Raw genomic sequence first — 13,235 nt, forward strand, 5'->3', positions numbered from 1 at the left:
ATTTGTTAGGCTGTAACTATTTGCAACGGCAAATTTCTGATTGGTCCCATTGGAGGACAAGACACACCCAACAGTTTGTCTGGACTGTGTAATTAGATCCTGTCTGCCTGAGTAATTAATATCTTTGCAATGTGCGATTTGATCCATTCATTGTGACAGCCAGGCTCTCGAGCTCACAGTGCTAACACTACTGCTTTAAGAGAACAGATAGGGCTCACCCTCCTGGGTTAGGACCTTCTCTCTCTCCTGTTCCCTGCCCCCAACAAGTTCCTGACCCCTCTTCTCCTTCCGCCCACCCACCAAAGTTCCTGATCTTCCCGCCGCCCCCCCCCCCACCTCTACAAGTTCATGACATTCTCTTCTCCTCCTCACTCCCCCTCCCCCAAACAAGTTCCTGACTCTGAGCCTACAGGAAACCTGGGTGCATGCACGATTGGAGCGATGGGTGCGCGTGCGTGACTCCAGTGGTTGGAGGGGGGGGGGGGGAGGACGGTCTTTAAGCTCCGCCCCCATATGGTGTACATACGCTGAACGACTCAAATTTGTTTGTGCAAATAATCACTCTGTATTTAAGTAGTGCTCTTGCACCTTGTGGATATATACTGGTCCTGTATTAGCTAAATTCTTTGCACACCTCCTATAGTACATCTGTAGTTTTACTCAGTAACAGTTTTGACCTGTTTGCTGTCATCAGTCTCTCACAGTCTGATAGTGTTAGCCATACCAAAATTTAGAATCTTAGTAACTGCTACGTTTCTCCTTTTCAAACCTAACATTGAAATCGATCATATTCTGATCACTGTTAGATAAATGTTCCCTTACTGTGTTATCCCTCCAGTCAGGTTTCCACCCCTGCTGCAGTACTGAAACGGCCCTCATCAAAGTCACAAATGACATCCCAAGTGACTGTGACCGTGGTAATCTATCTCTCCTCATCCTCCTCAACCTGTTTGTAGCCTTTGACACAGTTGACCACCCCATCCTCCTCCAACACCCCTCCTCTGTCGTCTAGCTGGGTGGGACTGCCCTTGCCTGGTTCCATTCTTATTTATCCAGTCGTACCCAGAGAATCATCTGCAATGGCTTCTCTTCCTGCTACTGCACTGTTAGCTTCTGGAGCCCCCAAGGATCTATCCTTGGCCCCCTCCTATTTCTCATCTACATGTTGCCCCTCGGTGACATCATCCGAAAAAAAAACGTCCTGTTCCACATGTAGGCTGCCAACAACCCAGCTCTGCCTCACCACCACCTCTCTCGACCACTCCACCCTGCTGTCCAACGAGGAGAAATTTCCTCCAACTATACATTGGGGGTTAAGAAGGCAAATGGTATGCTGGCTTTCATAGCGAGAGGATTCGAGTACAGGAGCAAGGATGTCTTGCTGCAGTTGTACAGGGCCTTGGTGAGACCACACCTTGAGTATTGTGTGCCGTTTTGGTCACCTTATCTGAGGAAGGATGTTCTTGCCATGGAGGGAGTGCAGCGAAGATTCACCAGACTGATACCTGGGATGGCAGGAATAACGTATGAAGAAAGATTGGGTCGATTAGGCTTATATTCGCTAGAGTTCAGAAGAATGAGAGGGGATCTCATTGAAACTTATAAAACTCTAACAGGACTAGACAGATTAGATGCAGGAAGGCTGTTCCTGATGGCGGGGGTGTCCAGAACCAGGGGTCACAGTCTAAGGATAAGGGGTAAGCCATTTAGGACTGAGATGAGGAGGAATTTGTTCACCCAGAGAGTGGTGAACCTGTGGAATTCTCTACCACAGAAGACAGTTGAGGCCAATTCATTAAGGAGTTAGATCTATTTCTTACGGCTAAGGGGATCAAGGGAAATGTGGAGAAAGCAGGGACAGGGTACTGAATTTGGATATCAGCCATGATCGCACTGAATGGTGGAGCAGGCTCGAGGGGTCGAATGGCCTCCTCCTGCTCCTATTTTCTATGTTTCTATGTAAGCCCAAAGCCGTTGTCTTCGGTACCGGCCCCAAACTCCGTTCCTTAGCCACTGACTCCATTGCTCTCCTTGGCCACTGTCTGGGACTGAACCAGACTGTTCACAACCTTGGTGTCGTATTCGACCCTGTGATGAGCTTCAGACCACATAACCACTCCATCACCAAGCCCACCTGTTTCCACCTCCGTAACTTTGCCCCATCTCTGCCCCTGCCTCAGCTTATCTGCTGCTGAAACCCTCATCCATGTCTTTTTTATCTCTAGACTTGACCATTCCAATGCACTCCAGGCCGGCCTCCCACCTACCACCCTCCAAAACTCTACCCGTATCCTAACTCGCACCAAAACCCGCTCACCCATCACCCCTGATCTACATTGGCTTGGTCCGGCAATGCCTCAATTTTAAAATTCTCACCCTTGTTTTCAAATCCCTCCATGGCCTCGCCCCTCCCTATTGCTGTAACCTCCTCCAGCCCGACAACCCTCTGAGATCTCTGCGCTCCTCCAGTCCTGGCCTCCTGCTCTACCCTGATTTTAATCGCTCCACCATTGGCGGCCGTGTCTTCAGCTGCCAAGGCCCTAAGCTCTGGAATTCTCTTCCTATACCTCTCCGCCTCTCTACCTCCTCCCTTAAGATGCTCCTTAAAACCTACCTCTTTGACCAAGCTTTTGGCCAACTGTCCTAATATCTTGTGTCTCGGTGTCAAATTTTGTTGGGTAGTGCTCCTGTGAGGTGCCTTGGGACCTTTCACTACATTAAAGAAGCTATATAAATACAAGTTGTTAGATTAACTAAACCTGGTCCATTGCTCATCAACTAAATCTAGTATGGCCTGCTCTCTTGTTGGTTCTAGAACATATTGATCTAGAAACCTATTTTGAATGCACTCAAATTCACTACCTTTCTGGCTTGAGCTACTCTGCTCATCCCAATCTATGAATTTTAAAATCGCCTAGTAAAACAACTCTACTTTTGCTACAAGCCCCTCTAATCTGAATTAATACATTCTGCCTCTTCATTGCTGCTATCAGGAGACCTGTAAACATTTCCCATTATTCCTCAATTCTAACCATAGAGTCGCCAATGATTGCTTTCTCTTATTAATGTGTAATAGTATCTTTAATCAGTAATGCTACCCCTCCAGTTTCCCTATCCTTTCTAAAGACCTTATAACTTGGAATATTTATCTACCAATCATGACCAACTTGCAGCCATGTCTCAGTAATGGCCACCGTGTCATACCCTCTAAGCAAAATTGAGCCTCTAATTCACTCAATTTATTTCTTATATACTCCGTGCGTTAGTATATAAAACTCTTATTTGAGCAAGCAACCCTAACCTGTCCTTCTGCCTTGTCTTTCTTGCACCGTTTAACTTAATACACTTCTTAGTTGTCATTTCTGCTGTAACCACTTTAGTTATTTTAGTATTCCCACAACCTGGAGTATCTATCACTGCTTGTGACCTACACTCTGCTCTTATCCCTTTTCATTTTTTTTAAACAATCACTTTTGCTATTGTTTCTGACTGCCACCCCCATTGATTAGTTTAAGTTTTTACTATCCTATTTATCCTTTTCACTAGGACCTTGGGCTCAACCTGCTTCAGATGCAGCCTGTCCCAGTGGTACAGCTCCTTCCTGTCTCAGTGCTGGTGCCAGTGACCCATGAAATGGAGCCTCTCCTTCCCCCACCACTCCTTTAGCCATGTGTTCACCTTCCTGATCTGTTTGTCCCTATGCCAATTAGCACGTGGCTCGGGTAATAATATTGAGCTTACCGCCCTTGGGGTCCTGTTTTTTAATTTAGTTCCTAACTCATGATACTCCCTTAGCAGGATCTCCTCCCTTTTCTTTCCTATGTCATTGGTCCCGACATGGACCACGACAACTGGATCTACTCCCTCCTTTTCCAAATTTCTTTCCAGCCACACCCTTTGGGACTCTTTAACGTGGCTACAGAGGATGCTATCTATCCCCCTATATTATTGAATCACCGATAACTACTGCGTTTATATTCTGCTCCTCCACCCCTCTTTGGACAACCCTCTGCTCCATGGTGCCTAGGTCAGCATTGTGGCTGTTCTCCCCTCAGTCTGACCTTCCCTAGGTTCCTTCTGCCCTTCCTGCACCAGTGCTTTCCTCTGAGGTGTGAATGTACTCTGGAGTAAACTGTCCAGAAATTCCTTCCCACCCCCGTATGTCAGAGTGTTGCTAACTCACACTCCAACTTAACAACTCTGAGCTGAAGTGACTCAAGGCAGAGACATTTCCTGCTCTCGAGTCAGTACAAAGAAGGTTCACTCGGTTAATCCCGGGGATGAGGGGATGGACATATGAGGAGAGGTTGAGTAGATTGGGACTCTACTCATTGGAGTTCAGAAGAATGAGAGGCGATCTTATTGAAACATATAAGATTGTGAAGGGGTTGGATCGGGTGGATGCGGGGAAGATGTTCCCGATGATGGGTGAAACTAGAACTAGGGGGCATAGTCTTAGAATAAGGGGCTGCTCTTTCAAAACTGAGATGAGGAGGAACTACTTCACTCAGAGGGTGGTAGGTCCATGGAATATGCTGCCCCAAAAAGCTGTAGAAGCTACATCATTACATAAATTTAAAACAGAAATAGACAGTTTCCTAGAAGTAAAGGGAATTAAAGGTTACGGGGAGCGGGCAGGAAATTGGACATGAGTCTAGTTTCGGATCGGTCATGGCCCTGTGGGTAGCGGAGCAGGCCCAGGGGCCGTGTAGCCTGATCCTGCTCCTATTTCGTGTGTCTAATTCTGTTAGATTCAGGAGATGGTTCTGGGATAGTGGATTGGCGGTTAGGATCAGATCAGCCATGATCTTATTGAATGGCAGAGCAGGCTCGAGGGGCTGATTGGCCTACTACTGCTCCTATTTCTTATGTTCTTATGTTCTTATGTTCTTATATGGCAGTCCGGGACAGTCTCGCTGTCAAACTCCCAGACACTACCTCGTAGAGTTTTTTTTTAATGCTTTAATCAAGCTTGCTGCTTGCTTAATTCAAAATTGCCACAATTCATGCTTGGAATCTATTCAGAGAATACATTAGGCTGGAGGAACGATTGAAAAATGCAATTGACAAGCCTTCCCAAGCTCAAGGTTTAAAAGGATTAGTGTGTTCAAATTTCCATCGCTAAGCAAAGTCCATGGTTTTAATGTGGATTTGAAATTGTGCTCTTGTGTTGTAAAGTTGGTATATTTGAATTTATCTAGGTATCATAGGTGCATTATTAGATCAATTAAACTTTTTTAGTGAATTAGTTCGCTTGCTATCATTATGTGTAATGGAAAACTTGTCGGCTCTGCGCAACGCTTTGCTATGTATCTGAATAATCCTATGGAAACACTGCTACATATTTGGAGTTATGTAATTGCATTTGAAGTGTTTTAGAAATTGCTTTGAGTGAAGCAGTACTTCTCATCAAATTGGAAGGTGCACGAATAGGGAGAAACTTCAGGTGCTGCAGTACATGTAAAGTTCGGGACCCTAAGTGACAGCTATTGTAGGGAGCTCTGTTCTGTCCCTCTGTTAGTTGAAGATTTTCTCCCCTTATCTGATCCAACCATATACAATGAGAAACAAGGGTATATACTTGTATAGCACATTATGACATGTCTGCTTTGGAGTGCAGTGAAAGTTATGTAGGCAAACTTGGCAGCCAATATTTGTGCAGTAAGACCCCACAAACAGCAATGAGTTGAATGACCAGCTAATCTGTTGTTGGTAGTGTCTGAAAGATGAACATTAGCCAGTCCACCAGGAGAACTCCCTGCTGTTTAATAGTGTCAGTTAATTGGTGTGCGTACTTCCATATTTAATTCACCTGTGACTTTATAAAAGTTGATTTCTTCTGGATAAATAGAGTTTGCCTGATTTAATCTGTTCTGAGATCCAACCTAAGGAGGAAAACATTAAAATGACTCTAAATGGCATGGTCTTCATTTGTTTGTTCTGGTCATTGGTTGTCCTTCCCTCACCTGTTTGGTTCTCCGGAGATAGGGACCACTCGACAGCCAACTCTCACATTAGGGTCAGTTTGTCCCTTGGTGATTTGCCGCAATCTTTCCTTCCTTTAGCCGGATGCAATGACTGAGATCAGTGCAGGTAGATGCTGGTGTGAATACATTTCCTATTATACTAAGCGTGACTTTGGGTACGCATCAACTCAAAAGTGGCAGTATAACACACGAGACTGGCGAGCACATTAAAGCCTTGAGGTGCGAGACCCCCTTCAGCTTGCACAGAGTACAGTATAACTCCAGTTTAATACACAACATGCTGTACCACAGCACAAGAGAGTGTCAAGATGCAACAGGTTGTGTTAGGACATAGCACTTTGAGCTGTACAACCCTAGGGTGGTTAACTGAATATTATGGTGGCCTGAGTTACTGTTCTCTGGATGTGGCCATCGCTGGTAAAGCTGGCACTTATTGCCCATCCTTAGTTGCCCTGAGAAGGTGGTGGTGGGCCGCCTTCTTGAACCAAAGCATTTAGGGTAAAATATTGATTGGGTCAAGTATTGGTCCCAATGTGGTAAATAAGTCCGACGAACAGGAGTAGGCCATTCGGCCCCTCGAGCCTGTTCCGTTCAATTGGTTCTGCATCTCAACTCCTTTACTCGCCTTTGCTCCATATCCCTTGATACCCTTGCCCAACAAAAATGCCTATCGACCTCGGTCTTGAAAGCTCCAATTGTTTGATAAAAACTGATATAGAGGCACTGGAGAGGGTGCAGAGAAGATTTACAAGGATGTTACCAGAAATGCGAGGGTATACATATCAGTAAATGATGGACAGGCTGGGTCTCTTTTCTCTTGGAAAAAGAGAAGGCTGAGGGGTGACCTATTAGTGATATTTAAAATTATGAAAAATGTTGATAAAGTTGTTACAGAGAGAATGTTTCTACTTGTGGGGAAGAGCATAACTAGAGGCCATCAATATGGGTAGGAGAGTTTAAAGGATGACAGGAGAGCAGTAAAATCAGATGAGAAGAGGGCAAGGGAAGTTGAAATGGAGATTGAAATGACCAAGGATGAGGAGTCACTGAGTCCAGAGGTTGAAGGAGGAAATCAGGGAGGATATGTGGGTGAGAAACCAGGGTGGTAGGCACTAGAGAACAAGGATTTTAAAGGAGTGACGATTGGAACAAGTGCTCTGATGTCACAATAACTTCATGACCTCATGAAGCAGCTTCAATCCCTTTATAATTTACTTCCTGTCGAGGCACAACAACAACAACCCCCCCCCACCTTAATCTGCCATAAACAGCTGACAAGACTTATATGGGCACATAACCCAGGACGACATCACAACTGAGGGGTCATGTAACATGGCCTCACAATGAAAACCATGACAACCCAGAAACCACGGGTGGACAAGACACAGCAAAGTGGTTCAAACTGTGCATTTGTGCATGAGAGAGCAAAGAGGAGAGAGCTTAAAGACAAGTGCGTTCATCAAATCTATCCAAATTTTGGAAGATCACCAAGAACAAATTTAAAACACTGTGGAAAGGAACAGTGTTAATTATTGGAGAGAAAGAAGTCAGGGAACAACATCCGAGCAGAGATCTGATTTCATACTGAGAGTTAGTGAACAAAGACAATCTTTAATTGATCATTACTCACAGAAATTATTTGGTTGAAACCTTTCTTCATATTGAAGAGTTGTAGAATTTGACTGCTGACTGTTTCCACATTGAGGGACATTCTCGGTTGCCTTCGTGAAGATGATAGCCGAGGAAGATGAACGTTGTCATCAGAGAATATCAAAGACCCTCCAGACATTGGGGCGTCAGCACCCAGAAATAGTATTAATGAGCTGCCATGACTATCTGTGCCATCACACCACGCGGACAGCTCCATACGGTGTTGTAGTATTGGAGAGCATGGCGATGATTATCAAGGACAACCTTGATCAAATCAGCCAAGCACTTGCTGAGAAAGTTATCTCTTTGGCTGCAATGTGGATGACGATGTTAACAGGAGCACAAGCTGCCAGCCAGGAAGCAGCCAGCAATCTCCTGGTTGTCATGAGCTTCAGGTTCAGAAATGAAGTTGTCCAGTTGACGACAAAGAGTTTCAAACAAGGGCACCTTCCGCATGTGTACATGGTCAAGACCTTAACAAAAATGTCAATGGAAAATGTGTACGGCATGGTTCCTTTACTAAAATCTATCTTGGGGATCATGATTCCAGTATTCGTTGGCGTTAAACAGGCTGAGCTGAAGACTGCATTTGCCTCAGCGGTAGGAAGTTTTAGCAAGAGCATCCTGATCTATCTGGGAAATATGGAGAAAGCCTCAGACCCTAACGTGACTAAAGATTCTTTCTCCACCGAAATCAACACTGTCTATAGTCTGTTATTCAAGGTGTGGTTCAAGAAGGAGTCCTCTGAATTGAAGATCTCAATAGTAGAAGCTCTAGGCTATGTCATTTCCCTGCTGCCCAAGGACGCACTGGAAAAAGAGCTGCCCAGGATAATTCCAGGCATCCTGTCTCTCTACAAGAAGCAACCAGGGCATTTTTCCATCACAGAGTGTCTGTGCCGGGTGCTGGATGTTGCCATAGAGATGAGGTATCTGGGGCTGAAAACACAGATGGGCAATCTGCTTAAAAGTCTCCACCAGCAGATGTGTGTTTCGGCAGGGTATACTAACCATTTTGCTGCGAAGAAATGCAATAAGATCCTTTGCTGTTTTAGAGTTCTGGTCCCAGCTTATGCAGATACAATAGTCGAATTTCTCCTCTCACAGTTGGAGAACGCTGACCAAAAGATGAGAGTAGGAACACTCAATGTACTGAGGCAACTCATCATATCGGTCTCCTCACATTTTGAGAGGAAGAAGGCTCAGATTGTGGCTGCCATAAAACCACTGCTCCTGGACAAGCGCAGCAATCAGGAGAAGAAACTAATTGCCCAGGTAATATGTGTCATGGCCCAGCAAGGTTACCTTGAGCTAGAGGGAGGAAAGGCAATGGTGGAATTTGTCATCCAACAGTGTGCTGCATCTGTTGATTCAGGGACCCTGGAACCACCCAATCATCAGCCAGACCAGGTAACAACTGAGGAATTAGTCACAGTATGTGAAACAGTGATGTGTGTGATCACAGCTGCAGTGAAGATGGAGGATGTCCTTTGGCCATTCTTACTGGAGTTTGTCACCATGACCCAGTACACCAAGGCTTTAACAACAATCTGTAATTGTTCAGCACATCTTGGAAAAAAGAAACTGCAAGCCGGCAGTGAGAGGTTTTTCCTCACTTACAATGAAGATGCCAATCTCCCGAAAGCCCAGGCACTGCTGACCCGGCTCCTCGTCATTTCTTGTTGCCCATATCAGGGAGGAAGCCGAGGAGCTGCGGCACTGAGGCTAATGCAAGTCCTGAGCCTCAATATTCGCCCAGCATCTGAGAGAGAGTGGGAAGAGGAGCTTCCATCATTGGTTGAACAATTACTAAAGAATTCAAAGGAGTCTCTGGCCCAAAAGGAATGGGAGGAGAAATTATTGCTGTTCTTGTCCAGAACACTCAATGCCATTGATGACGAGGAATGGACATGCCAGCTCGCTAATGAAATACATAGAGAGATTAACACCAACCACCTATCCCCACAAGAGAAAGGCTTTCTCTATAAATCATTTGGGACAGTGCTTCGTCAGACCCGCACAACAAAAATAAAGGAGGAGCTTTACGAAATGCTACTGAGTGTGCAGCACAGTGAGAGTGCGGAGAGAGAGGGTGCAGCTCTCGCCATTGGTTTCTGTGCCATGACACACTTTCATGATACCCTCAGTAGCCTGGAGGAGTTTGCTAACTCCAACAGATTTAAGAAAACTCAAAGTTTCCTGAATATTCTTGGGGTCAAGCCTGATGTGGATTTGGCTAAAGCCAGGAGCACACTGGTTCTGTGCTATGGGAACTTGGCATTCTACGCACCTGAGGAACTAATGCTGTCCACAATCGAGACCCACATTCTGCCGGCTGTGATCAACCAATACATTACAAGTGGACAGGAGAACAAGACTGAATCCAGGGATCTCGCACTAAAGCTCAGCCTAATACAGACCGTGACTCTGATAGCCAGATCCCTACATTCAAATCGCCAGAGAGCTCCCTTCAACTTTATCAGAAACAGGGAGCTGCTGACATGCATGCTGGATCTTATCGAGGCCGAGCCACCAGAGCTGCTGCAGAGCCCTGTTCGACAGTTAGCCATGAATGCCTGCAAACATCTGATACAACTACACATTGAGCCAAACCGAGCTGACACCTGCAAATTGATTCAAACCTGCCTGACCAGTACTTTCAGCTTGTTACCTTCAGAACTGGACAAAGACATGAATAGTAACAGAAAAGAAATGGGAACACTTTATACCCAAACTATGAGTTCCCTGCAAGAGCTCCTGAAGCAATTATTGCTTCAGGACCTGTCCCCTGAAGGATTTGTGGTCATTTTCAATCAGGTAGAAGTCTGGATCATTTCAGCAAAACCTCATGAGCGAGAGAGAGCCATGGACACGACCATACAGCTTCTGAAATTTTACTGGGAGAAGCTCAATGTTCAGAATGTAACGCCTGGAAATAACACGGGGACTCTGATTGGACGACTGATGCCGCGTTGTGCAGACCCATCGCTTCCCGTTCGACAGATGGCTCTGGACACCTTGTGCATCATCCTGTCGATTCAGTTGCCGTACGAAGGCAGCAATCTGGATCAGCAAAAGGAGCAGTTGGAGGTTCTGAAAGAAGTCAGGGAACAGTTAGCTAACCCTGATGCTTCAGTCATCTTTCAAGCATGCTGCCAGATCACAGAGGTAATTTCCAAGTGTTTGCCCCATGACCAGTTGGGCAGCTTGCTCTCTGTGGCCCTCAAAGGACTGTCCGACCAGCACCTCAGTTGTTCCGGTGCAGCCGCTGTGCTCCTGCAAAACATAATTAAAAAACGTGGCAGTGAACTTGGGGATCAGGTCTTGGAGATACTTCACGTGCTGAGCGTTGAATTGCAGTCAGTTCCTTATGAGAACGTGAGACTTTCAGTTCTACAGAGTATCGCCATACTGACCTCACACAATAGAGCAACAGTTGTGTCCTGTCTCCCCACCTACCCTGTCCCTTCGGACAAGTACATCAGTGATGTGTGGCGATCACTGGCCAAGGACACAGAATGTGCCACGAGTACAATAGAAGAGCTGCTGGACAGACTGAACGAACAGTTAGAATTTGCAATGAGCAGAACCTATCCCATCAGAGATAACGCAACCCTTGAATCCCTGGCTGCCATCTGTGGGCTGCACGAAATAATAACTAAGCCTGAGTCGGCAAAAGCGGTGGCTATGTTATTCCCGCAGATATTTAGTGTCCTACTCATTTATCTTAGCTCGTGTGTTAATGTTTGTCTGGTCAGTGACTTTGTTCCTGATGGTCAACTGCAGCAAAGAGAATTCTCAGTTGAGCCTCTAACACCTGAAAGCAGCAATGTCTGTGTGAACTGTGTGGAGACACTGAAGGACCTGCTAGCTCAAACAGATAATGAAGCAGTGCTTCATGATATGGTGCAAAGTGGAGGATGGGACCAGATGATGGATCTCTGCAAGTCTGACAAGGGGGTTGTCCTGCTGGCCAGAGCAATGGTGAGATATGCTGGCGCCAGTCTGACTGGCATTGTGAAACAGCTGGCAACTCAATTCCATACTGTTCAAGACTGTCAGGCAGTCACCTTGGTTTCCTTCTTTGCAGAGCTGTTAAAATCTCCCCTGGTTTCACAGCTGCATCTCACAGGCATTCTGGCGAATAGATTGTTAAGATATTTGCTCTATGCTTCTCCAGTTACCCGGTTGCTGTGTGTCAGAGGCCTGTACAACATTAGAGCACACCCCAAGAATAAAAGATTGCGTCTGCAAGTGATGTGCACAATGATTAGTCTGTTGGGGAACATGAAGAACCAGAAGGAGGTGCTAATCTTTGAGGTGCTGTCGTGCCTCTCAAAGAACTTAATTCAGTTGCAAGCAAACACCATCCAACCTTATGTAGAGGAAATCCTCGTCAGGATTCAACCACACTTTGAGGCAGAGTCTGATAGAGTGCGGGCTGAAGCGTTCAAAGTGTTGGGGATCTTGGCCAAGTGTGGAATTGGAGGTTCCAGATCCTTCTTCTGCCGACTGGTCCATTCCAACCTGGTGCGTTTGTTGCTACACCTGAATGGAAAGAGTGAGGAGGTCACTAGGTCTTGTTTATCAACACTATGGTTGCTCTTCCCACTCATTGGATCTGTTGAGGCTTCCTTGTTGATTGACAAGTATGCGAAGGAGCCCACCAGGAACTACATGACCCTCCTAAGAGACCTTTCACAACAGTTGGCCCAAGATATCCCCAAACAGATCTCCTCATATGCCGCGGACTGCGAGTCCTTCTTCCAGAGCCCCCAGGAACAACTGCAAGCACATGCAGTGGCCTTTGCATGTTTACTTCAACAGTCAGAACGTGTCCAACCCGCCCGGAGGGCCACCTGGTGGAACATCTGCACAATGAACTGCTGCTGTTCACCATCAGACTGAAGACTCGACGCTCAGGCCACCAACCTTCTCCGCGTCCTCTTAGCAGCAAAGTGATCATTCATTCAACTTGATTTGTAAATATGTAATTTTATGGTTTGTAAATAAATCAATATCCTGTTGTTCCATTGTAACTATTGGTGCGTCTTCAAATGGTGCAGGTCCCACTGCTGCGTGACTGGGAGTGACCGCTCCTGATTCTCTCTCTCTCTCACACTGGACATTAGACACAGATCCTACTCCTCACTCCATGTAATTCTTCACTGGATCATCATGCTAGTTTATTTATAGATGCAGTTCCCTGCACTCCCAAAGTGCATCACTTTACACTTATTCACATTAACTTGCATCTGCTATGTGTCTGCCCATTTTGCCAGTCTGTCCTGAGTCTGATATTCTGCTCACTATTTAGTATGTTGCCAGGTTTCGTATCATGCGCAAACTTTGACATTGCACTCCCCAGCTTAGAGTTTCCGTCAGGTTGTGCTGGTATTTTTCAGCGCAATTCGCCCGAAATTGGCCAAACCATTGCAAAAGATCGAGGAATTTTAAGCACAAATTACGTCCAGTGCAAATCGAGTTTCTGCGATCTCATGCGCTGGTTTAAAAAAACAGTGTACTGGAAGACAGCCCCGCCCACAAAACTAGCCCCTCTCCCAGGTCAAATTCATCACCATGGCAAGTTTACGCTAA

The 13,235-nt window shown here is 45.8% G+C and overlaps 1 protein-coding gene across 1 annotated transcript; it reads left to right on the forward strand.

Annotated features, from left to right (window-relative positions):
- Window positions 1-7,000: 7,000 nt before the first annotated feature.
- LOC147081631 (maestro heat-like repeat-containing protein family member 1) lies at window positions 7,001-12,676 on the forward strand. Its single transcript, XM_085980764.1, has 2 exons — window positions 7,001-7,076; window positions 7,693-12,676. Exons 1-2 carry the CDS (start codon window positions 7,001-7,003, stop codon window positions 12,543-12,545), a joined length of 4,929 nt encoding a protein of 1,642 aa, XP_085836890.1. The 3' UTR covers window positions 12,546-12,676.
- The last annotated feature ends 559 nt before the right edge of the window (window positions 12,677-13,235 follow it).

Source organism: Somniosus microcephalus, unplaced genomic scaffold (genome assembly GCF_052327205.1).
Source record: "Somniosus microcephalus isolate GS21.2 unplaced genomic scaffold, FLI_Smic_1.0 scaffold508, whole genome shotgun sequence".
Lineage (NCBI taxonomy): Eukaryota > Metazoa > Chordata > Chondrichthyes > Squaliformes > Somniosidae > Somniosus > Somniosus microcephalus.